Genomic DNA, 27,653 nt, shown 5'->3' with positions numbered 1-27,653 from the left:
AGGTATTTAAATAAAAGTAAACAAAATCTACCCTCAAATGGCTCCTTATGCCAGTACATTACATGATCAAATAATGTAGGTTAAAGTCAAGTCGTTCAGTAACTGATCCAGGCAGTTTTGTAATTGGTCGGTTAACCAATAAATGTTATAAGTACCCGAAAATGTACAAATTGTTTGTTTACTTTTATTTAAACACCTAAAGATACAGACTATAATAAAAATCTCACGTATAGGTACTTAATGGCTTGTTGCATACGCGCACGGTAGTGTTGTTTACAGCTAGCTTGTTTATCAAGGAACGTCACTATGCAATTATGGGACGTACGAGTAAACACTTGTTATGTCTGCTAATGATCGATGTCACGGACGAGCCCCCGCCTTATCAAACTTATGGATTGGCTGTAATCTCTTGCCCGTGCTAAATAAGAAATGAGACAGACTAGCTTGCTGTAAACAACTGGAGGTACTCACCTATTGTTGTTTCAACTAGATAATGTTAATATTTTTATAGGTTTATTCGGGATTAATTAAATAGTTTTAAAACGAATAAAGCATTTATTTAATTTAAATTGTGAATAGGTACGTCAATGAACATTTTATGAAACCTTTTCAAATAATACGATCTGCGTCGATGTTATCTGAAATGGTTCTCTAAGAGCAAATGCCAAAGAAACTTCAGTAAAATCCATAATATTATTTAAAGAGTTAAATCGATATCTAATAACTTGTTAAGTCTATTAAGGTCTGGCAAATTTCAACCATTTTTGGAAGTAGGTATAAGCTTTGATGGTATTCTGTAATGAGTGGAATTCTATAAATAGTATAAATTATAAAATTTGGTTCAATTGAGTACGTCCTTTTATAGGAAATCGGTTGAAAAATATGCTCAATGACAACGCTGGTGGGTAGGCATGAAACGGATCAGACGTTAAATTATAGCAATTAATAGTCTAGTGATCTAGACCTCTGTGAATTCCTCTTTATCGTCACACTAGATTGCCGAACATTAGAACTGTAACCAACATTGTAAAGTCAGTCAACATTGTTTGTAATAACTTATCAAGTTATCATTACTTTCAGATATCCAGTGTTTACGAGACGGAACAGGAAGATACCAGTGTTACTAGAAGCTGACAACGTAGAAAAAGTACGCAACGCGAATCTGGACCCAAGAGGACCTTTCTATCTGATCTCACACGGGTTTTTGGAAGGCGGAGATAAGAAATGGGTAAGCTTGGCTTTTGGTATTATGTAAATGCCAGTTTAAAATAAGATTTACTTTGACGGTTAAATATCCCTTTGACCGCCAAAGATGGCCGCAGACGCACACGGTTAGAGAGGTAGTGTCATATTAATCTACGGGCATTCCGAAAAGTTTTAAGATGGCGCGTCGTATATAATAGCCTAATAGGTACCTACACACTAGGCGTTCACAGCGTTAATATATCTTTCAGAAGTTACATATTGTAGCTTGCAAAACTAAGCAGTATAAAGCTTCAGCGGGCACATAAACTTTAGTTTATTAAATATTGCCCACTGTGTATAGGTAAATGTTTTGAGAAAGAATGATGCTGTATTAATTTACTCATACACCGCCCGTAACCTGCAGCTTATTTCGTTTTCTCTTTTTATTAATATTACCACTTCCGGTCTATTTATTACTCTTCTAGATTAAAATCTAAATTATAATGTTGGTCAAGCAGATCTTGTCAGTAGAAAAAGGCGGCAAGTTTGAAAGATGTAGGCGCGAAGGGATATCGTCTCATAGAAAATTTGAATTTCGCGCCCTCACCTCGTTTGAATTTCGCGACCAACAAACCTTCTCGTCTCGTGCTTAAGAGGAGGCCCTGGAGGCCTGTCTGTGCCCAGCAATTATTTATTTATTTATTACAACAAACTGATGTTCTATTTCAGATCCAAAACATGGCGGACGCCTTACTGAACCTAGAAGGCAACGATGCGGCGACAGTACTCGTGGTAGACTGGCGCGGAGGCTCCCAGCCGCCTTACGGACAAGCTGTTGCCAACATCAGGCTTATCGGCGCCATGACAGCTCACCTCGTCAAAGACATTAAGGTACAGTCTTCTATTTTTGAATTAGCTTATCAATATCATATTATGTAGCTATTGCCACATGCCTTACTGAACCTAGAAGGCGGCAACAGAACTCGTAGTTAAATTAAACATCCCCGCCTCGACAATAATGTACTATTTCTTGTTACAGGAAGTGTTAGGGCTGGAGAATTTGGACAACTTCCACTTCATCGGACATTCTCTAGGCGCGCATTTGGGCGGTTACTGCGGGCACGCATTACAAAAGGTGTGTTATATCTTATACCGATCTTTACTTTAACAATTCAGTCTAACTTACAAAAATTCCTTGAGACTATATGTGACGTTATCTATGAAAAGGGACCTTAATGTCGATGGCGCTTACGCCATTATTAACGATGCTCCGATATAAATACAATATACAATTACAATGCCGCGCGACGCTTTGCGGCGTAAGCGCCATCGACAATATATGGTCCCTTGATAATGCCCCATATTAAAATGGGTCACTTAAGTTTTTTGTTAGACCGAAACAGTTGGAGGCAATTTATAAAGCGCAAGTGGAGTCACGATCCTTAGCAATGGGGGAGCGATTAAGAAGAGAGAGAAGTTTTTTAAGTTGATTTAGTTCTGAAAGTTTTCCTTTCGAACCATATGATAATCACCTAATTGTACCTATTCCAGAAATTCAACTTGAAATTAGGAAGAATAACAGGCCTGGATCCCGCTGCGCCGTACTTCAGTCAGACCGTGACGCTGGTGCGACTAGACCGGTCGGACGCGAAGTACGTGGACATCATACACAGTAACGCCATGCCCTTGTATTATGCAGGTAATTAAACTTAACTACACTACAATAGAGTATTTTACTAGGTACTAGTCCAATCAGTTTCTTTTTTCGAACTGTCAAAACGATTTTGCTACTATGGAATTTATATGAAACACTGCCAGCCACTGTGGCGTCACGATCAAATTACCTACTCTTTACAGTTTTATATGTTTTAAAATAGAATTTGTGTATAAAAACTCTAAAAATAACTGCTGTCTACGTTTGTCTATTAATCTTCTGGGGCTTTATTTATTTTTTGCATGATGTAAAATAATTAATTCAGTCAAATACCCTATTAATTGTTACTTACTTCTGCCTACCGTTTTGACGAAATATTTGTGGTGCATAAGTGACGAAAGTAACGCAGCTATGTTTGTGTGAATATGTACCACTCAGTCCGCCATTTGTACTTATTTTATTTAAATAAATAGTATAGAGTAGGGTCCAACCTGAAATATGCGGCAGATTCCTGCAGCCGACCTGTCTCCACGCGTATTGGCTCGCCTTTCCTGTGGGATAAGACAGCGAAGCCGAGAGGGTAATGCAGGGGCTGGGCATCCCTGCGTTTCCTTAATTCCGTCCCGTGCGGTGTACTGTCTTACACCATAAATCGTCTGCAATAGACGCAAAGGCCAATGAGATAAATTAAGTTAAAACGTGTACGTCTACACCTACAAAATTCACCTGTTTTATTTTGATCATCCAACTAAAAATTCACGGTTTCCAAATCACAATTTCACAGTCAAAAATGCCTTCCGAATAACAGTATTCATAATTTCCAGGTCTGGGTATGTCCGAGGCCATAGGCCACGTGGACTTCTACCCGAACGGCGGCGTCATCCAGCCCGGCTGCAAGAAGGTGGACAACCACGTCACCACGCTCAACGATGACATGTACAAGTGGATGGTGAAGTCTGTGGGCTGTAACCACGAGCGGAGCTATGAGTTCTTCACTGAGAGCATCTCGCCGTCTTGTCCGTTTATGTTCATACAGTGCGAGTCTTATGAGGTGAGTGTTGTGTGTTTACAAACATTATGGTCTGGTCGTTGACCTAGGTACTAGTCTAGGCCACGTGGACTTCTACCCGAACGGCGGCGTCATCCAGCCCGGCTGCAAGAAGGTGGAAAACCGACATGTACAAGTGGATGGTGAAGTCTGGGGGCTGCAACCACGAGAGGAGCTATGAGTTCTTCACTGAGAGCATCTCGCCGTCTTGCCCGTTTATGTTCATACAGTGCGAGTCTTATGAGGTGAGTCTTGTGTGTTTACAAATGTTATGGTCTGGTCGTTGACCTAAGGTAGAAGTACTAGTGCTCGACGCTGCACTAGTATTCGACATGGGCACTTTATGTCAAAGTAATATAGGTTAAATTTGTACTGCGAAGATTTTCCTGTATTCAAATTTAATCCTTATCACTTTGACATAAAGTGCCCCTGTCGAATACTAGTGCAGCGTCGAGCACTAGTACTTCTACCTTAATAGTCTACATGTACAAATGGATCAAGTCGGTGGGCTGCAACCACGAGAGGAGCTACGAGTTCTTCACTGAGAGTATCTCGCCGTCTTGCCCGTTTATGTTCATACAGTGCGAGTCTTCTGAGGTGAGTCTTTTTTATATTTATCCAAAGAAAGTTACAAATATACAATAAATAAATAAATAAATAAATAATAAATATTATAGGACAATTTTTACACAAATCGACCTAGTCCCACAGTAAGCTCAATAAGGCTTGTGTTGTGGGTACTAGACGACGATATAATATATATAAATACTTGTATAGGTACGAGTACATATAGAAAACATCTATAACTCAGGAACAAATATTTATGATGAACACACAAATAAATGCCCTTACCAGGATTCGAATCCAACAATACAATGCAAATACTCTTTTTTGCACACCTCAATACAATGAATACAGCAACTCAAGAAGAGGTAGAGAATGCCTTAATTAAGGCATTAAGTCCGCCATTTGTACTTTCATGTATTGTGCCATAAATATTAAAAATAAATAAACAACAGGCGGTCTTATCGCTAAAAAGCGATAGGGCGGTGGCCTTAGCCCCCAAAATGTGACCGAAGACCCCATAGTTTATATTTTTTCCTAAGACGGTTTAAAAAAACCGGACAAGTGCGAGAAGGACTCGCCCACCGAGGGTTCCGTACTTTTTAGTATTTGTTGTTATAGCGGCAACAGAAATACATCAACTGTGAAAATTTCAGCTATCACGGTTCATGAGATACAGCCTGGTGACAGACAGACAGACGGACAGCGGAGTCTTAGTAATAGGGTCCCGTTTTTACCCTTTGGGTACGGAACACTAAAAAGATTCTAGCGCACAGTTTCACGTAGTGTAATGTCGAAAGGTTCATGATAAATTATTTTATTACTTCTTACATCAGGATTGATATATTGACCATACCTAGATGGTAATCCTATAAATCTATTTTTCAGGCATTCCTGGCAGGCAACTGCACTTCATGCAGTCAAACCCAACTCTGTATCCCCATGGGATACCACTCATACAAGGCGTACAAGGAACTGCTGGATCGAGGGCTTGTTGACACCATCTCGAACGTCGCGCTGTACGGGAAAACTGGAAGCAAGAAACCATATTGCAGTAAGTACTTACCCCCCCCTTAGGCCTCATTTAGTTAGACGATGCGAGAACCCGCATGTGAGTTTCATTACATTGCTGGTTTTGATCGGTCGGTTGAATTGGACGTAACCAACAGTCCGCAATGTAACTAAAATCGCATGCGAGTTCGCGCGCCGTCTAAATTAGCCCTTTTCATAAACGCGCTACAAACCTCAATGAACTAATAATCGTTTGTCTTTATCTGTCATTTTGACATGTATTTGCAAGAAAGGGATAAAACATAATTTAACTAAATCAGGCCCGTAAAGTTTTATGAATAAGGGGGTTACTCTTTTGGGGCATTCCAGAAAATTGACAAGCACGTGACGCTTTTTTAATATTTCTGGTAAAGCTAAGAAACGGTTAATATTAGCATGGTAGCGTTTGATAACTTAGCTTTAAATTCCACGGTATGTAAGGGTGGTATTCCATCAACTGTTCAATTTTTTTCTCCAATGTCATGCGTCTCACTCTCTCATTAAAGCAAAATGTGAGACGCAATGCACATTGGACAAAGAAATTGGATAGGTGGAATACACGGAAGAAAGAATGAGCGCGCCGCGCTCTGACGGGAAACGGCATGTGCCTGGATTAGTATGGAAACCTATGTCGCCAAAACGCTGTCACAAAAATTGGCCATATTTTTCTTATTTCGAAAAGGATTATGAGCCCTCGCCCATCTCAATAATTTGAACTTTACAGCAAAAAAAAATATGTCGAAAATGCACTACGATTTTTATTTTTGTAAATTGACATTTATGCTCTATTGCTTTTACACTTGCATGGCTTTTCCAAGAGTGAATGCGATAGGATAAAATATTCGACTATGAGGTTGACACATGCGATAGGGATGTGCATGATTCGGTGTGATATCGATAAACGCTTATTAAAGATTAGTGTACACGTAAACTACTCAGCCGGCCTAGCCAAGGTTACAATCGCTATCGCTTCGACAACGAAAAGCTTTATGTCTCTCTATCACTCTTCCATATTAGTGTGACAGTGACAGTTGCGTTTCGATCGCTACGGAGCGTAAGGGATTGGCATCTTGGCTACGCGGCCAGGTTTTTTATACATATGTATTACTATATTTTCTGGCGACGATTAGGTACCTACTTACTTTTTAATAAAAAAATGCTCGTATTGAAAGTAATCAAGCCACCAACCACGCATATAACTGTAAGCGAGTATATAATAAAAACTGTTACTCCTTAGCACACCCCGCGTGATGTCCGCGTCCTCAGTTACGTGCTACATGTCGCGCAACCATCATCTTCCTTCTTCCTAGCGTTGTTCCGGCTATTTGCCACGGCCCGTGAGCCGGCCCGCGTCAGGCACGGAGCCTGGGGTCTGCTTGAAAACTTATCACAAGAATTGGCTTATGCACTCTTTTGTACAAAAGAGACTGTCATCTGACCGTCCAACTCCGAGAGGAGACTTTACTGCCGTATTCGAACAATGAGATATGTCAAATACTAAATATTGAAACGATATGGGTCAAACAAGTGTCAAAAGTCTAGTCCAAGGTCGAATGTGAAGACCGCTTTAAGATTTGTCCAAGAGTGTGGAGCGAGCTTTAGACTGGCCAGCAAATACCCGGCAGTAAAATTATGTGACAGCTTAAAACTGACACCTTACCTACTCGTATTTAATATACAAAATTGACAAATATGTATCCATGGATGCAATACTATAAGAAAAACTTTAAATCAAATAATCCATTGAATAGCAATAAATAAGTAAGAACATATTTTGTACATAATATAAAATGTGCATAAGCGACGACTTTTTCGATATGATCATCCAGAGGCAAAACAAAAATAAATTATTAAGACGAAACGGGAGCTGAGCTAAAAGTCAATTTTGAGATTTCAAGCTGAATATACCCGTCGCTCTGACGGGGCGTGAGAGACTGTATTTGTGTGTGTAATGCACGCACACAGATGCGTACGCTTGCACCCGCGCGCGCCTCATTGCCGACAATTTGCAATGTCATTTTTCGTGCGTTACTGCCACGAGGCGTTCACTTATTACTTACTGTGTTGCGATTGAATTTTTTGACCCGGCTTACGTTTACGGAACTCGATAATCTTTCTACTACTGTGACTTGGCTTTGTTTACTTGACTTTGCTGATCAGCTTATTGTTTAGACTCCGTGAGTTGTGGTTACCTATTGGACCGCACGCAATTCATCTACCTTTATTCAAGTATACCTATACCTTTGTTATACCTACGTGTTGTTTACAAAACTTCTGGTTATAATATTACAATAATTATGACATTTGTGTTGTACTTATGATACTTACTTATAAAGAATTCATGATAACGTCAAATAATGAGTCAAAAGGGTAGGGAAAATAAATCGTGTACTTACTTATATATACTCTTACACTCAACAGCCAACTTTAACATTAGAAAAAGGCACTAAATTTAATTTATAATGGGAGGTCGATCATTGTCGATTACATTTTTTTTAAGTTTGCTGCATTTTTCTAATGTCAAAGATGACTTGCCGAAGTATAGGTAGGTACCTACATACATATAAGTAGGTAAATCGTGTTTATTAGTTACACACATAATATTTAATGAATATGGCAATAGAGTTTGGAATTCATACTTACCTACTATTCTAAACAACTTTCCTAATAGAGTTTTACTAGAAATAAGTAATAAGCCTAATAAGATTAAGTATATAATAAAAAAAGAACTGAATACCATAGTACAAGAATAATTATTAGTTAAGTAAGCACATAAATATAATACATATACCTACACATAAATATACATTATGTATTTATAATGATAAGTAATAAATATATTAGAACTTAAGATTAGGGAATAAATTTAATATGTCCCCCTCATCCTAGTTACTAAAATCTTAAATATTAAAGATTATAACTAGGTTAAGAACGTGTAATAGTATTATTTTTTGTGAATTAAAAACAGATTTCATTAAAAAATTTTTAATGTAAAATGCCTATGTACGTTTACATAAACCTACTTCGATTTATGAAGCACATAATTCTTATAAGCACCATATACCTACTGTATTCTCATAAGGCCCAGGTACTCAAGAAATATTACCAATATTTGCCAGTATCATATTAGTTTTATTTTATTTGAAAATTTAAGGCACTAAAACATCTCTATTCCGATTGAAAGTAATTTATTTAAGTATCTAAATTTCAACGAACTTAACCTCTAAGTATTATACTATAAAGATACCTGAGGGTATTATTATTATACAAAACATTATTTTAAGAATACGAGTATTCATTACTTTAGAAGGTACCTACTTATAGATTTTATTGCGTGATGCACATATGCGTAATTAGCCGAAACCTTTATAAGAGTGTAATTCATAAGAAGTACATAAGATATAATTTATGTACTGGTTTGCTGTTAGCTTTTAATTGTATCACTTTACATATATGTTACTCAAATAACTAACACGGTTACACTGTTGTAAGAACATTATTTTTCAGGTAGGCCTTATTATACCTACTATAGGCCTTATTACCTCCTAGTACCTTAGTAGTAGTAGTACTACTACGGAAATTGATTCAAAGACTCAAGACTGACTTAAGTGGCAGTAGGGTGTAGGGTTTTTTCTAGGCGTAATGAGTTCGCTGAAGCTTATTTTTTATACTTAGCGCACAGAACTACTAGTTTAACAGTATCAGCTCTAACCACATGTCACCATTTTGTCCTTTACGTAACAAACTCAGGGGCCCAGAATATCCGATGTACCTATCAAATCAAGGTTCTGTACCAAATAAGGCCCGGTTATTATAGTTCGTTATTTTTTAGCATTAGAAAGAAGGTAAACAATCATGACGTGTCTTTTTATTAATAATTATTGAAAAACGCTCTCAAAAATTTGTTTATATTACTTATGAAAGCAAAAGAATATAAAAAAGTATATGATTAATACATACATACATACAATCACGCCTATTTCCCGGAGGGGTAGGCAGAGACCACGGATTTCCACTTGCTACGATCCTAACATACCACTTTCGCTTCCTTCACATTCATAAAATTCCTCATACACGCTCGCCGGTTTAGGGTGCTCTTGCTCATTAATATGATTAATATGATTTATAATTCTAACATATTTGCTATGACTTATTTTTCAATGGTAATTTTTAATAAGACATGTCAAAATCTGTTACCTTAATGCAAAAAAACGAATTCAATAGTCATATCAAACGTCGATTATGCAGTTGATGATGAGCTTGCATTTTCTACCATTGGTGCTGCAAATGCATCAACCGGTGGCGATAAACTTTGCCCTCTTGTAAAACAAATTACTATTGTGATTGTGTCCAGCAAAAGGCCAAAATTCGGTTTACTTTCCTGTTTAAAATATTACTAATTTATTCATATTTCAGATTAGGTACATAGGTAACTGTCTGAATGTTACAATGCCAGCTGGCAAATTCCATCACATTTGTTTGTTTGGTAGTCATGGTAACATTCACTTACATTTAGGGATTGCAAACCGGATTGATTTTTAATCCGGCCGGATCCGGCCGGATTTTGGCCTCAATCCGGCCGGATCCGGCCGGACCGGATCCGGTTAGGTATAAGGATATTAAAATTAATTAAATGACATATTTTTCAAGTTTTATGCGTTATATGAGAAACAAAGGGTATTTTTACATATGTATTCATAAAACAACATTTTGAAGTTAATAAGAAATAACTTTTTAACAATAAAATAAAACGAAGTATTAAAAAGTGTCACATAGTCGAAGTCAATCTCAATTTAAAAATAAAATTTGAAATCTAAGTCATTTATTAATTTTATTATATTTAATCATTCACATTCTGCTCAAATTTATACGTTTACAATAAAAATATAAATTTGATTAGATTCCAAAGCCTGTTAATGGAATAATTATGGGATGGGAAATGGAACTCCTTGAAAGGACAAGTTTTCGTAACTGTTCTTTGATGGAATTATTTGTAACGCTGACATCCATTCTAGTAACAAGATATTTTACTTTTAACCAAAATTGTATGAAATGCGCTCCATTATTATCTTGCTTTCATTTTTTATCGGTGAAAATAGTTTTATAGCCTAAATCACAAATAAATAAATAATTCATGAATAAATATTTGGGGACAATTTTATACAGATCGACCTGCTCGTAGCCCCAAATCAAGCAAAGCTTGTAATATGGGTACTAGCTAGCTCTAGGTAGTATTACTAGGCGACGATATATATACGTATAGTATATTGATAAATACATGCTTATACCGGGTGTGGCCTGTAACATGAGCAAATAATTAAAACATAGATTGCATTCCTCAAACGGTGACACTTTTGTTCAACAACTTTTAAAAATTATGAAGTATTTAGACTCCCTATTTTTCATACAAAATAAATATTATCTTCAATGGACGCCATCGCCACGCCATATCATTGTGATTGACGTTGCTTGTCACGCCTTAAACATAACAAAATTTGCAATACATTGCGTCTAAGAATAAACTTTAAAGTGTATTAAAAATCAAACCCCAAGTTATTTTAAAAGTCGCTGATCAAATGTTGGTCAGTATGAGGAGTACAGCATACTGTTCAATTTTTTGCTCATATTACAAGCCACACCCGGTATACGTAGAAAACACCCATAACTCAGGAACAAATATCTGTGTTCCTCACACAAATAAATGCCCTTACCGGTATTCAAACCCAGGACCATCCCATCGGCTTCATAGGCAGGGTCACTGAATGGTCACTACTCACTAGGCCAGACCGGTCGTTACAAATGCCTTCCATGGCATCTCCATCCTTTAAATTTTACTTCTAATTATTTAAGTAATCATCGTATCGTGCCGATTCGTGCCACCACCATGAAAGAAGAGGAAATCCTCTTCTGTTCTCAATCATATTTAATATCTTCTTATTTTACTAAATATGGATTTTTTCATTCGTTCTTTATTCTGTTTAACTTCTTTCTTCTATCCGTCGCCTTTATCTCACCTAAAACGCGCAGTGGGTGCTGCGTGCGGTCTTTTTTTCTATTTTCCCGGATCCGGTCCGGATCCGGTGATTTCAACCGGATCCGGTAGCTCCTAAAAAGTGCCGGATCCGGCCGGATTACCGGATCCGCCGGACCGGATTGCAATCCCTACTTACATTGATATCCTTATTAAGATCTGTATCTTATTATCCAGACCTTAAAATATTGCCACCGTTGCCCTTTAAAAAAATACTGTTTAAATAATTGGCTACTCAAACAATGCTTCTATAGTATAAATAATGACTACACAAAAATGGGTAGTATTGTATATAATGCACGAAATAAGGCCCGATTCTTAAGCGGGTTTAAATTTTGAGGCCATGTCCGCTAATACTATAGACAAAATATCAAATTTAATAAACACAAAAAAAAAAACATTGATGGGCCTTATTTTATAATTTAGGCCTTACTTTGTAATTTAAAGTAGAGTTAGGCCAAGAAAAATCTATAGCGATTTTGATAGAACACGCAGTGCAAGTATTATTTCAAACGTCGCTTCTATGAAATTATGACATATAAATAACACTTGCACTGCGTGTGCTATCAAAATTGCTGTAGACTTTTCTTGGTCTGACTCTAAAATATTCTTTATTACACCACAAACATAAAAACAAATTTAAAAAAAACCGGCGAAGTGCAAGTCGGACTCGCACACGAAGGGTTCCGTACCATTATTTATAAAAACGGTCACCCATCCAAGTACTGACCCCGCCCGACGTTGCTTAACTTCGGTCAAAAATCACGTTTGTTGTATGGGAGGCCCCACTAAAATTTTTATTTTATCCTGTTTTTAGTATTTGTTGTTATAGCGGCAACAGAAATAAATCATCTGTGAAAATTTCAACTGTCACGGTTCGTGAGATACAGCCTGGTGACAGACGGACGGACGGACAGCGGAATCTTAGTAATAGGGTCCCGTGTTTTACCCTTTGGGTACGGAACCCTAAAACCGATTTACAATGTAGATAAAGGTAGCAACAGGCGGTCTTATCGCTGTTAGTTCTTATTCTTCGTTTGTTTAGCATTAGAGTGAAGGTGACGTGTCTTTTTTAAGCATGCAATCGTATAATTATTTAGCTTTTTTTGTAATAGTTATGTACTTAGTGGTTAATATTAGTAAGTATTTACTTTTTTTTTTTCAATAATGCTTAAAAACGAAGTATAGACATGACAACCAAATATTAACGCCATTGTAGGGCAGGATATACAGAACATGAATCATTTGTACTGTCACGCTCCGTGATTGTTGAGCCATTTAGGGTTCTAGCTAAATTGGACATTCCATAGAGCACGAGTAAGTATGGAACAACCAATTCAGCTAGGACCCTAAATTGCTCGACAATTACGAAGCGTGCCTGTAGGTACCTAAAAATTGTGTTAACCCATTTTAACCATGCAATAAAATATTTTTGATTTTGATTTCTAATTTGAAATATTAGAATCAAAAAGTTCATAATAGATTGTATATCATAACTACAAAAATGTGTTCCCTACTCTCAACCCAAAACCCCTTGTATCTTAGGATCTAGATATTTTCACACAAGACGGTTTATCGATAACTTCTTACATCACTAGATTATCGACATTAAATGTCGACTATTGCACATCACTTTTCTGGCTGTGTACGTATTTAGAAACTTGACTCCGCCCCTAAAATTAGTGCGATAGGGACAACTGCAGCTGAGGCGAAAAATCCTGCGTAAAAATGACAAAAATCGAGGTTTCGTAGTCCTCTTTTTCCTCCCCCAAAACTTAACCAATCGTAACCAAATTTGGAAATCTAAATGATTATGAAATTATCTGTGTCGGACCGTTTTGCTTTTTTGGCTAATTGATATCAGTTTTGAATACCACGCCTCTCATTGCGGCATAGTCTATTAGGCCATTTTGGCCGTTTTTGAAGGGCTCTAGCGCCTTAAAAAACAAAAATATCAAAAAAAGCAAAACGGTCCGACACAGATATTGACAATATTAATCTGTGTTGAAAAAATCATTGCTCTAGCTTCAAAAACCACGGAGGAAAACGAGGACTACGTTTGTATGGAGGAATGACCACTCCTGTTGGCTCTTAAGAACATGTATGAACATAAAAATAATCGAACTGTGTATTTATAAGAACATCGACATCGATAACATTTTTGATATGGTCCTCGCACTGTGGCTGAATAGCGCACCCGTACATGACTTTGACGCTAAGTAGATATCAACCTTATCTTATTTACATAAATTTGATTTTTGCACTAAACAATCCAAAAATCCTTGCGGAAACCGAAAATGTAAAAAATATTGAAATATTACTTGAAATAATACTTACCGGTGATATGAAATGCCTCCATATCTAACATTTATTGTTCGGCTAGCGTTTTTACACTCCAAAATGGAGCAGCGCGGCATATTAAATTTGTAATTATTTCTAATTTTTCCTGGAATCGTTTTCACATCTGACATCTCAAAAGCGCCATACTGAATTGACACACGACTGACAATAGTCTGTGGTGAAACTGAGTACAATAAGGCTTAATCATGCCACACGCTATAGATGTACGTTTCACTTCTATTACTTCTTTGTTTTGTGGTGGAATACCACCCTAACATAGATTTCTGCAGGTTATTATTATTAAGGTAGCTGCACACGCGTCACGTCCCTGACAGAGTAGACCAGCGGTCGGCAACAAGCGGCCCACGAACCTCTCACTTGCGGCCCGCGAGCCCCCCTGGCTATTTTGTATGTAATATTGTCAAACAACAATGTCTGATAAAGTCACACATATTAACAAAAGTGCTGCTAAAAGGTTGCCGACCGCTGGAGTAGACCTTCATGTGGAATGCCGTTTTTACCATTTATTAAAGTGTATGTGTGTACTCTTTTTGAGGCCGAGGTATTTAATAATTAATATAAACACAGAATAAGAGATAAGATAGATTATCAGTGAGAAGGGATACGCTCCACCCCGCCCCGAATAGAATTACCTCACCCCGCGGTAACATACTGACACTCTATTGACAGGATCTCATGTTCGGTCAGCAACGCAATAGTGGAAAGTTCAAAATGCCAATGTATTGTGCCAAGTCTGCTTGTCATAACTTTTTCTTGTACCACATTGCCATGGCTATGCTATAATATTTTCAACTGACTGCCCTAAAGAGCTTATACACACATTGAGATGCGTATACAGCCATAACGTGCGGACATACTTACTCAAACGGCGTCTTCCCAGTGAAATACAGATGTAGTGCATAACCTTTAACGACAGAATAACTAATAGTACTACCGTACAGAAAATTCACTTCTTCACAAAAGTCAGATTTAGGTATAAAATTATACCTATACTCGCCGCCTGCAACAAAATGGAAACTTATAACCGCGCACGAACCGTGAATCTTCTTTGCGCGAGCGCCACGTGACACGACTATCGTGCGGTCGAGCGGCAGCCCACTGCCATACGCCTGCCCTACCCGGGAGGCCCGCCGGCCAAATGTACCTAAACTGCGTAGTGACACCCCCCTGCTTTTACCATCGTATTTTCACGGAAACGCACGAACGTATAAAAAGTACTGAGGTTGACTGAGTAGCATGACAAATACGAACATTTCCGAGAAAATACGATGGCAAAGGATTATGCACTACATCTGTGAAATCATCAGGGTTAGTGATAATAACGAAATATCTATCTTTTACAGGAGTGCATTACGAAGTGGTGCTGAAGGTGTCCAACTCGACGGCCAGCAGAACGCACGGGCCCGATGTGGGAAGAGTGCAGATAACTCTCATAGACAGAAACAACAACAAGAGCAATTACAAGTTCTTGGATGAGGAACAGTAAGTATCAATAATATCAATATTATAATAGAGTTAGACTAAGATAAGTCTGCAACGATTTTGATAGCACACGCAGTGTAAGCGTTATTTTAAACGTCAAACTTCTATGACATTATGACTTATAAATAACACTTGCATTGCGTATGCTGTCAAAATCGTTGCAGACTTTTCTTGGTCTCTCTCTCTTCTTGATCGGGACACTCTTGACAGAGCGGTCGTGGTCATCATTGGAAGTCTCCCTTTGTGACACGTTTGACGGCTCGCCTCCACTCCTCCCTGACGGCTGCGCGTTTAGCGCATTCGTGCAAGGGGCCGTCCATTGCTGCCTTTATTTGGTCCGTCCACCTCATGGGCGACCTTCCTCGCGCTCGGGTACCTTCTACTCTGCCCTGCACCACCAGTCGCTCTATGGATACATCTCCACGTCGAGAAACGTGTCCAAAGAAGGTGAGGATGCGAGCTTGAACGATGGAGGATAGACGCTGCTTGATGCCGAGCTCTTGGAGTATGGAGACGTTGGTGCGGTGTTCGGTCCACGATACCCCAAGCATTCTTCGCCAGCACCACATTTCCAGGGCATCCAGCCTCTTCCTCTCACTCTCCCCCAGGGTCCACGTCTCAGCGGCGTAGAGAAATATGGGGAATACAAGTGCTCTAACGAGCCGGATTTTTGTGGCTTTTGGGATATTACGATTCCGCCATATTTTTCGTAACTTGTCCATAGCGCTTCTAGTGATTGCCATACGACGTTTGATCTCGTCTACACATCCTCCGTTGTTGGAAATCAGAGCTCCTAGATAAACATACGATTTTACAACATCACAATTCGCTATTTGTGTGACTTCGGGCGAATTGTCGTTGACACGATCAATAATGCCACTGCCGCTAAGCCGCCTGCTGTGTTCAAGTCTAAGCAGCGGCCGAAGAAAGGGGTGCAGAGCCTTCGTGAACCTGTTCACAAGGATCGGTCACAGCTGACTCTAAAAGAGTCGGGATGCGACAGAGATGGCTTCAAAAAGGTGGAGAGGAGAAAGAAGTCAGCTCGTCCGAATCAGTGCGGTACCGCACCGACTGGACCTAACCATTTGCTGCGTCCTGCAACACCGACGACGCTGCTGTATGTGTCCCGATTACACTACCTTACGAAGGTCGAGGAGATCGTGAAGTATGTACGAGCCAAGTCCGGATTCATCCTGAGGGTCGTGAAGTTGGAATCTCGACACAGTGTGAATTTTAATTCTTTTGTGCTGAGCGTTCCGACTGAACATCTAGCGACCTTCACCAAGGAGGAATTTTGGCCGAAGGGTGTCAAGTTCCGGCGGTTCCGCGGCCGGCTCCCTGACACTGCGGGGTTGCGAACTGCATCGCAGCCATAATTGTGTTTTTAGTTTTAAGATATATTTTGTAATAATATGTATGCTAGTTTTAAGGTATTTATCTATGGGCCAATAGTTGCCTGAAAATAAATGTTTTCATTCATTCAATAATCATTATCTTGGTCTTACTGCGGTTGATCTTTAAACCAAATTCCAGGCTAACCCTCTCCATCCTGCGTAGCAGATCCTCCATATAACCAGCACCAGTAGCGAATAAGGTGGTATCATCCGCATAACGGAGGTTTGAGATCTTTAGTCCTCCGATTGCAACTCCGTCGGTCCAGTCTTCAAGGGCAATTCTCATGATGAGCTCCGTGTAGATGTTAAACAGGAGTGGAGATATGATACACCCCTGTCAGACACCCGCACTAGGGTGGAAGTGACTCGACAGTCAGTTTCTTGGTCTAACTCTACATAATTTTCGGTCACAGGCCTATAGTGACCGCGCGCGTGCAGATACCATGACACTTTGTGACCTAAATCGAAAACTCAAAACATGACATTGACACTTCATCCTAATATGCAGGTGCTTCCCCTAATGTTTGCGCCGCTCCCTTGCTGGTTGGGGGCATTGCCACCTTATAAATTCGGAAACTTAGAAAAAAGCTTTTTAAACATTTTTCTTCTTTGTTGTCGTATCCGACATCCGATAATATCGGATCGGCCAATGTGAAAACGCTCTAAGCGCCACTTGCACCATCCCACTAACCCGGGGTTAACCGGTTAAACCTGGAGTTACCATGGTTACCAGTACAATTTGACTCTTGGTTAACGGTTTAACGGGTTAACCCCGGTTTAGTGGGATGGTGCAAGTGGCCCTAAGTCTATGATTATGAAATAAAACTATTAAAACGGATTACCTATATCTCGTATAATGAATTTATACTACATACTACATCCCGACGTTTCGAACGTCAACGGCTCGTTCGTGGTCAACGGCTGACTGAGGAAAAACTACAATGTCCAAAACTACTACTACTAGTATAAATTCAATATACCTACGCGATATAATCCATTTTAATAGTTTTATTTCATGAGTACCTAACTATCGCGGTAACCGAATACAATATATGAAGTTACGTTAGGTCGTACGTAACATATCACAGACAATGACGTATTTGTTGCCGGATCTTAATTATCTCTTCTTCATTATCGCGAACCATACCTTCCAGCTTCAGTCATTGACGTCACACGGGTCACACCTCATCAGTTTCGTCTGGTTTCGTAAAGCTTGTGACTTCGGTCATTGACGTCACACGGGTCACACCTCATCAGTTTCGTCTGGTTTCGTAAAGCTTGTGACTTCGGTCATTGACGTCACACGGGTCACACCTCATCAGTTTCGTAATAAAAACATATTGTTGTTGAATTTCGTTATCGATTGCATGTCCTAAATTGCGTCAATTTGTATTTTTGTTTTGATGATTATCTTATGTCATTATTTAATGTTGCCTTGACCGTTATCTCTAAATATTCCGCTGCGATATTCTCTAAAAACTTTTTGGTCAGCAAGTTTACTTTAAAATTTTATTCATGTTAGTGTATGGTAGGGAGATTAAGTTTTGATTTTATGAAGTAAACATAGTTATTTGTATTCAAAAAACAAAGCCTCCATCTTTTTCTTTCCGTCCGTAAATCGATTTTTACCAACGATGGAACTGAGACGGTAATATGATTAATATGCGCTTAGGGTGAGAGGTCGTTCTCTTATTTGTAAGTTGCGGTTTTATTTTTGTTGCCTTATTTGTGTAATTATTTTCAAATTTATAGTCTATCAAGTCATTTCAGCTATTAGAAAAAATCGACAAATTTAAAAAAACGTAGGCACGAAGGGTAATCGTCCCATAGAAAATTTGAATTTCGCGCCTTTTGCTACTGACAAACTTGTTTGATCTTCTAGAGAACAGTAGGGAGTATTACTGCAATGTTGTGCCGCCAGAGTGCAGCACTAATTTGTTTAGTAAACTATAGAGTAACTTATACCTACATGTCTTAAACAGTTTTTTGATAAGTGTTCACTATGACATTGATGCATCAAGGCGGTTTGTGTACAGGTGGCCTACCGCGAAACGCGAAAATAGATATTTCTTTATAAGCAGAAATCGAACTTTCGATTGTCGTGTTTCACGGTAGGCCTAGTGACGCCGTCTACGCAGAGATTTGCCTAATATGCCCTATTACTTTTTGAAATCTTCAACGACGTTTTTCTTAACCTCCTACGTGTTTCAGGAAATACTACAAACCCGGCGATATAGACAAGCAGATGGTGGCGGTGAGGGACACAGGTCTGCCGCCGCTGTCGGTCATGGTGGAGTGGAAGTACGAGACCAACCTGTTCAACCCCATCACGTGGCGGCTGCTCAAATCACCCAGCGTCTACGTCGAGTACCTTAAGCTGTCTTCCATTGAATACAATACTGAGTAAGTCCTTATTTATTAACCTATTTATTTACATAATTTTAGAGTTAGATCAAGAAAAGTCTGCAGAGATTTTGACAGCACACGCAGTGCCAGTGTTATTTATAGGTTATAATTTCATAGAAGTTTGACGTTTAAACTAACTTCTCTGTAGACTAACTTGGTCTTACTCTAGCAATTTTCGGTACCAGTTTGCTATGACGACTTGGTTTTCGTATAGGTTACTAGTTAGAATTTCATTCTTGGTTGAAAATTTTCCCATTATTTTTCAGTAGTTTTCATTTAGAATTTTATTGAAATAACGTGTTGTGATTACTTATGCCGCTACAAATAATAGTCAGGACCAAGGATATATATTAAGAGTAGCATTTTAATTTAAAATAAATATCTTTATTTGATATTTAAATACAAATAACACAATATGTAGAGGTATAATATGGGAAGTCGTGGACAGGAGTTAAAAAAAGTTTTAGCAAGAAGTGAAATAATTTAAAATAACGCAGGGCTGGTGCGTACCTCTCAACGTATTTCCCTTGCGATACAGAGAGGTAACGCCGCCAGTGTCATGGGGTCCATGCCGCAGTCCGACCTGTTGGACGGGGTGTTCTTTTTATAATTGGTTAGGTTTTTTGTAGGTAAGTATATATTATAGTTTGTATTTTTATTTTATTTCTAGTTTTAGCTTTAGTTTTAATATTATATATTATTATATATTGTACCTTAAGTTTTAGTATTGTATGATAGATTACAAATAAATAAAATAGCGCAGTATTTTATGAATTTTACAATGTTTTTTTTTCATTGTTTCAGTATCACCGTGTGTCCAAAAATGAATAAGCCAGTGGTTGCAAACCTACCTTCGGTGATGAAGACTAAATATTGTAGATTTTAAGCTGTCACACAGCTTTGAACATTACATTTTAAAGATCTCACTCACAAGGTGCAGTTCTATTAAAATTCTCATACTTCTTTAGTTGTTAAAGCTTGGCTAGAGGGACATGTCACAAGCTTTTTATTTATTCCTTATATGGCAACAATTTTGCTTAGCAAATAAGGTCGAATACAAGCAATCTTTTAATGGTAGAGTCGGACCAAAAAAAGTCTGCAGCGGATTTGATAGCCCACGCAGTGCAAGTGTCATTTATACGTCTTCATTCCATAGAAGTTTGACGTTTCAAATAACACTTTCACTGCGTGGGCTATCAAATCTGCTGCAGACTATTCTTGGTTTGACTCTAATTCATTCCTGCCAGGTAAGGCTTTTTATAAGTTACCACATTTTTTTGTGACATGATTCTCTGACCAGAGTCGGTATGCAATATGTGAATAAAATTCATGCATTGGACTATTATGTGTGAGGATAATTTTAATAATTATTGTTATCTACATGTTTAGAGTTATATCGGTTTTCAATGCAAAATCTATACTGAAAGTATTTATAAAGTATTTATGGATAATTTTTAGATTTTGTCTATAATTAGTCTTAGTTTAAACGTTTATGTAAGATTGTAAATAAAAATCATTATATATAAAACATTAAGTAGGTACACATATTTTATGAAAAAAAAATTATGAACTTTATATTAAGTAAGATATGTGATTTTAAAATAAAGTACTATTTAAATAGTTATTTCTTTATTTGGCTCTATGAACTTTTTACCTGTTTAACAGACACTGTTTGACTCTACTGGTACTGACCTCGGGGTACCACCATTAGGCCCGTCTCTCTGTCATATAAAACGACACTAACGGCAGGCGCAATGAGGAATTTATAAACTTGTCCTTTTAGTTAGACTGTTATTTTGGAGTCACAAAATACACCACTCCATTTTGCCCGAGCTGCAGAAATGCATTGTAGTAAGTACGTAGCCCGTACCTTTTTAGGGTTCCGTACCCAAAGGGTAAAACGGGACCCTATTACTAAGACTTCGCTGTCCGTCCGTCTGTCACCAGGCTGTATCTCACGATCCGTGATAGCTAGACAGTTGAAATTTTCACAGATGATGTATTTCTGTTGCCGCTATAACAACAAATACTAAAAAGTACGGAACCCTCGGTGGGCGAGTCCGACTCGCACTTGTCCGGTTTTTTGCTTAGGTTAGGGTGGTATTCCATCTGTCCAATATCTTTGTCCAATGTGTATTGTGTCTCACATTTTACTTAAATGAGAGAGTGAGACGCAATGATATATTATTGTACAAAGAAATTAGACAGGTGGAATGGGACCACCCTTACTTGCTCTGTGCAGAAGTAGGTATCGACCTAACTGGTGCACCTAGCTTACCCCTGAATTCACTTCATGGTTTAATCTGGCTTGCCTAGGTAATAAGGGTGACGACATTTTGACTAAAATACCAATATCTCGGTTCTGCAATGGAATTCGGCTTAGTGCCCATAGAACAAAATGATTAGAAATGAAATGATTAGAAATACATATCTAAAAGCCGTAACACACTACCTCACCGCACCAAGGTCACGGTGCGCCGCCACATGAGTGAGAGCGAGAGTGATTTATCTCTTTCTCGCTCTCACTTGAGGGCGCGGTGCATCAAGGTCGCGGTGCGGTGCGGTAGTGTGTTACGATTATAATAGGTCTCAACTCTGTTGATTTTTAGGGTTCCGTACCCTTGCTATTACTAAGACTCCACTGTCCATCTGTCTGTCCGTCTGTCTGTCTGTCACCAGGCTGTATCTCCTGAACCGTGATAGAACGTTGAAATTTTCGCAGATGATCTATTTCTGTTGCCGCTATAACAACTAATACTAAAAACAGATTAAAGTAAATATTTAAGGGGGGCTCCCATACAGCCTGGCAAAAAAAAGTAGAAATTAAAAAGTGGCAACACTGTAGTGTCGTCCCTTTCAAATGAATTTATATTAAGAGAACGGGACGACACTACAGTGCTGCCACTTTTTAATTTCTACTCTTTTTTTGCCAGGCTGTACAACAAACGTGATTTTTTTGCCGTTTTTTGCGTAATGGTACGGAACCCAATTTGACGCATAGTCAATAGTCCTTCGACGGCTGTTATCGTGTATAGAGTGCCTAAGATGCACGTATCTACGTGTTTGCGGTTAATATTCGTAAAAATGTCTTAACCTAAATGACAAAATTATGAGAATGGATGTTTAATGGATATGACCTGTATTATGAAAATGGCCAGGCTGGTAACGCTGCCAGCCTACTGGGCACCATAACTCATGACAGCGACCTAGGGAGCATTTTATATTTATAAGTTTATTTATAAGTTCATTTATAAGTCTATTTATATGATTATTTTAAGTTTTATATTCCATGTAGTTTAGTTTTATTATTGTTTAGTTTGTATTTTTTGTCTCAATAAAGTCCCATTATTATAGTCCGAAAAGAAATTGTAGAAAATTATCGAAGGTTCCAAATGAAGACTACTGAAGACATTAATATCGGAATTAACCAAATATGAATAGTATTTACTGAAGACGTTTACCGGATTGAACTTACTGAAAAAACAAAAAAAATCTACTTATGACAAGGCAGTATGGCTTAGAGCTTTAGCCCGTCAAGATGGACGAAAAAAAAAATTAACCTAAAAAATGACAACTGTTTGCGTTTTGGTCATTGTCGATTAAACTTTCATTTGTATCGTCTTAAAATGGTTGATAGTCCGAAATGCTCACATTGTAATTTAAATGAAGAAACCATATCTCACATTATTTTTGACTGCCCATCCTTTGGCATTCAGCGCCTTGTGCTATTGGATGAATTATTACTAGTGATGTACCGACTATTGATTTGGCCGACTAGCCGACTAATCGGCGCTCGAATGGCCGATTAGTCGGCTAGTCGGCCAGATCATTAGTTTCGTATAAGTTCTGGTGAAAAACAATAGTTTTGCTCCTTTGATTGCGCTATTCATCATATTAGCTTGGCTAAAAGGTGTTCTCTACAGATTCAAAGACCTATCACATGAATCCTCGTTCAATTTCTATCTTTCTTTAATTTGCGATCCTGAGCAGACCGTCAGTACAGCTTGTAGGAGGTATTTCCAAGGCTCTATTTCCCGTACGTAGTCGCCAGTTAAGAACCTATCCCCTGTCGTTAGCGTATTTATACGAGCAACGTGCCCTGTCTAAATTTTGCAATAACCCAAATGTTTCCCATTTCCCATGGCTCCACCATTAAAAAAAAACAATTAATTACACGAGAATCAGCTGAGACCGACCTGTAGAGGAAAACACCAGCCCACCAATATATAATAATGATCAAACGGTCAATTATATGAACAAAAGTTTTCGTTTGCACCCTGAATAAGTATTTTAGTAAAATAGACATAAAACATATGGTAAATATTTACTGTTGGTTTCTTTTTTTTCTGTTTTTCTCGCACTAATAAAGTGCCGACTAATCGGCCATTTTTGCCAACTAGTCGTCGACTAATCGCCGACTACAAATGTGGCCGGATAGTCGGCTTTCCCGACTAGTCGGCGACTAGTCGGTACATCCCTAATTATTACTTATCTTTGAGCGTTCAGAGTGTATCCCGCGTAACATTACAGACTTAATTGTAAATAAATGTACATATTTGCCATTGTATAAATATATAGTTAGCACTGTTGGTGAAATATAGGATAAGGAATTTGTAAATTAGTTGTTTTGACTTGGTACGAGTTTAATTTTGAATCCTCACAGATTAATCTCTGTGAGGAGTATACATTTTTTTGTATGATCTGGGCCCAGTTTTATAAAGTTACAAGTTACAGGTTACAAGAGTACAGGCTACAGGCACCTGTAATGCACTGTGAACGGCTACAGGTGTTTTATAAATACACATAGATAATTACAGTTGTAAAGAACCACGGTCAATCTCGATTACATGTGAAATCTACAGGTGTGAAGGACATCACTATTTAAAAAAAAAGTCTGTCATAGATACTCTGTGCTCTACTAAATGCTGTGTAAGCTGTGTTATTGTTTGCTGTAAAATATTAATTATTGGAAAAATGCCGAGAAATTAAGGAAAAATCGAGTGGTTGAGAGCGGTGTTCGATGCCAAGGATATACTTTTCGGGCCGTTTTCAGACTCAGATTAAGTTAGATTTCATGAAATATTTACCTAATAAGTAAATAAATACTGTTTCACATTACATTATAAAATGTATCGCTTCGGTAGCGGCTCAAAGATAAGTACGCTGTGTATCGAAAATTATGAATAGTACACTTTACCATAATGTGAATGCACTATACTTAAATAAACAGACGAATGCTAATAAATCAACGACAAATAACGGCACCAATCCTTTTCCGTTTCCTAGTAGATAAAATAAAACGATATCATCAATAAAATCAATATCAAATATATTGTCACTTTATTTCCTATTTACTATATACTTCAGATACATTAACAAAAACTGATGAGGTCAGTGCATGGAAAAATATGCATGCCCTGGCAAAATCGTTGGCGTTGGTGCCTAACAATAAAGAAAAAAGATTAAAATCGCTCAGAAAACGAATAATTTTAATTAAAAATTAAGAATTACAGGACTCAAGACGTATGTCCGTTTTTGTTACGAGTGTACCAATCTACACTTGTAATTTACAATATTTTTATAAAACGCTTGTTCGATTATGAGTTTAAAACTATTAAACTCCCATATTTTCGTCTATGGTTGAGCTACAGGCACTTGTACCTGTAACCTGTAAAATTGTAACACAGTACTTTTATAAAACGCAAATTGTAAAAAACGGAGCAAGTGTTGCCAGTAAACGCCTGTAAACTTGTAACTTGTAACTTTATAAAACTGGGCCCTGGAAGTAACTTGAAATTCTAATTTCTACTGGATTTGAAGAAATACCTAGATATGGTAACCCTGATATTGACAAGGTAATCTACTAAACTGAAGACTTATTATTGGACTGAACAATATATAAAACAAACTATTGAAGACAAATATACTGAAGACATATTTATTGGATTTGACTTATGGAAAAAAAAAACGGAAGACTTTAGAACTAAAATGACTTATGAAAGTTAATTTCACCGAAGACTAGGCAGTATGGCCTTTGGTATTAGCCTGTCCAGAAAGGACGAATAAAAAAAAAAAATGACAACTGTTTGACGTTTGTTGACAACTTGACAGTTGACATGTTGATGGTATGATTGCGAGTTTATAATTCCAATTCAATACGTAATAATCTGTTATATCATACTCCAGAGTCCAGGCTTCGTTAAAAGTTAACTTTTTGTTCACTACATACAAACGGTTATAATGGGTGACACACGTAAAAAGAAGAAGTTCTACTTTCGGAAGCGTAGGAACAAATATTTCTTGGAACCCGGCTTTCGCGGCTTTTTTTGCACGTGTAACTTTAGGGAGAAAGACTGCGTGAAAGAAGTTTACAATCTGTTGAATGAATATGCGGAGAAGGTGTATCCAGATTTGGGAATTGAAAAGTCACAGGAGGCGGCGGGCGCGGCGGAGAACCGCTCCGGCAGTGAATCCGAAGAAGAGACTGATATCGGCGACGCGCTAAAACGAGAAGTGGAGTGTATGAAAGTCGACTCGCAAAAGTCGCTCAAGCACAAACGCTTTCAGGTCGTGGAGACCGGCGCGTCCAACTGCATTTTCATTAAAACTAATCTGCCTAGTCCAGTAGAATTGACCATGGCCATAATCAAAGACTTGTCAGAGACAAAAGTCCAAAAAACCCGGCATGTCATGCGCTTACTTCCCATCATGGCGACATGCAAAGCAAACCTGCCTGACATCATGGAGTGTGCCGGGAAGCTGTTTGACAAATATTTCCTGAAGGAGTCTTCAACATTTGCTGTGATTTTTAATAAACGCTTTAACAGTAGTGTGTCTCGGGACTTGGTCATAAAGGAGCTTGCGGAGATGATAGCGCTAAAGAATGGCGATAACAAGGCTGATTTGAAGAACCCTGGGCTCTGTGTGATTGTTGAAATTATAAAAGGAATCTGCCTGTTGAGCATTGTGGAAGATTATTATAATTTTAAGAAATATAATTTACATGAATTATGTAGGGAGGAGAATAATGATGGTGAAGCAACGCAGGCTAAGAGGTTGAAGGCTAATTCAATTTCAGAAACTAAAGATCCAGGGGATCCGTAATAATCTATAATTATATGTAATGAATACATATTTAATATAATATTGTTATGCAAACTCTTCTATGTAACCAATCATATACCAAAATGTGTCTATACTCTTTTCCAAATATGAACAACTTTGATTAATATAAATGGTCAACTATGAACTGTATTTTAATTTTATGAATTAGCATCTTCAGCTATTACAAAAGACATTACCACATCAGGTTATGTAATGTAGTTTGATCAATAACTTGGTTTGTTTATGTAATGTGATGTTATACAACATTCCGCGTCCTCAACAAAGTTACGTAACGCGACATGCAGGCTGCTCCCACCAGTTGCCTCCCATGCAGCGTCCAAATGTAGTGGACGAACAATAGATGGCGCCTGTAGTCTTCTTTCCTGAAAAGAAAACAAAAACTAAGTTATTGCTTTTTAACCACCAAATAGGTGTAAAATATAGCCAGAACGTTGCCAGTAGAAAAAGGCGCGATATTCAAATTTTCTAAGGAACTATTACACTTCGCGCCTGCATTTTTTAAATTTGCCGCTTTTTTCTACTGACGGAAATGGTACTAGGTATCAAAAAGAGATCTACCATATTTTGGATGCGGTTCATTTCTCAGTGTTACTTACCTAGTTGCTAGATTAAGCTTTTCGGTTTCAATATCGTAAAATTTGGACGTCGTATGAAATTGAACCGTATGGACTTAAATTTAGGTAACTTTTTCTCTGTTTGGAACACATTGTTTTCTTAGGATGAGTTTTCATTGACAGTGCCGCCGGCTCCTATCGCGGCGGTCAAAGAATTAAATATTTGAACAACACCGATTAGCCGCGTAAAAGGGGTTAGGAATGTGCATTTGAATTGCTTACATTAATTAGTTTGGTAACAATAACTTTATTTGGTGGATAACCGACTAGCAACACTCGGGCTTGGCTTTTGACGGTGCCTTAAAATCTTAATAAAGCTAATATGCGGCACCCCTTCTTACAGGTTTCGTGTCTTCACATGTGCGTTTGTGTCAGGGGCGTATTTACCCTAGGGCCATCCGGGCCATGGCCCGGGGCGCCAACCTCCAGGGGCGGCATATGCCAACCCCCAGGGGCGGCATGCCGGATTGCATTTTGTTTTTCTTCCTTGACTTCTGGGGCGGCAAAACGTATTGGCCCGGGGCGCCAAATTTCAAAATACGCCCCTGGTTTGTGTGTAGCCAATAACTAAATAATACCTACTTAAAATGTATTTTAACATCACGAAATAGTTATCTTTGTTATTTGTCAGAGTAATTTGTTTGTTAATTATGCTTAAAGCCTTAAACAAACACACAAACTAAATCCACTAAACTAGAGCTTAGAATACATCGAAAAAACAACACCTAAATGAAATTAC

The 27,653-nt window shown here is 38.2% G+C and overlaps 2 protein-coding genes across 2 annotated transcripts in view; both read left to right on the top strand.

Moving 5' to 3' along the window:
• LOC134793638 (pancreatic lipase-related protein 2) overlaps nt 1-20,795 on the top strand; it is a 28,669-nt gene extending 7,874 nt beyond the window's left edge. Inside the window, exons 3-11 of the mRNA XM_063765271.1 lie at nt 1,081-1,228; nt 1,915-2,076; nt 2,225-2,320; nt 2,737-2,884; nt 3,664-3,890; nt 5,340-5,505; nt 15,237-15,375; nt 18,981-19,172; nt 19,980-20,795. Coding sequence (XP_063621341.1) covers nt 1,081-1,228; nt 1,915-2,076; nt 2,225-2,320; nt 2,737-2,884; nt 3,664-3,890; nt 5,340-5,505; nt 15,237-15,375; nt 18,981-19,172; nt 19,980-20,061 — 1,360 coding nt within the window. The 3' untranslated portion in view covers nt 20,062-20,795. The remainder of the gene's footprint in view (nt 1-1,080; nt 1,229-1,914; nt 2,077-2,224; nt 2,321-2,736; nt 2,885-3,663; nt 3,891-5,339; nt 5,506-15,236; nt 15,376-18,980; nt 19,173-19,979) is intronic.
• Nucleotides 20,796-25,271: 4,476 nt separating this feature from the next.
• On the top strand, nt 25,272-26,424 carry LOC134793616 (THUMP domain-containing protein 1 homolog). The gene has a single exon (XM_063765240.1). The coding sequence runs from the start codon at nt 25,416-25,418 to the stop codon at nt 26,277-26,279; it is 864 nt and encodes a 287-aa protein (XP_063621310.1). The 5' UTR covers nt 25,272-25,415; the 3' UTR covers nt 26,280-26,424.
• The last annotated feature ends 1,229 nt before the right edge of the window (nt 26,425-27,653 follow it).

This window comes from Cydia splendana, chromosome 9, assembly GCF_910591565.1.
Source record: "Cydia splendana chromosome 9, ilCydSple1.2, whole genome shotgun sequence".
Taxonomy (NCBI): domain Eukaryota; kingdom Metazoa; phylum Arthropoda; class Insecta; order Lepidoptera; family Tortricidae; genus Cydia; species Cydia splendana.
Note: the sequence above shows the minus strand (reverse complement) of the source record. Positions and strands in the feature narration are given on the sequence as shown.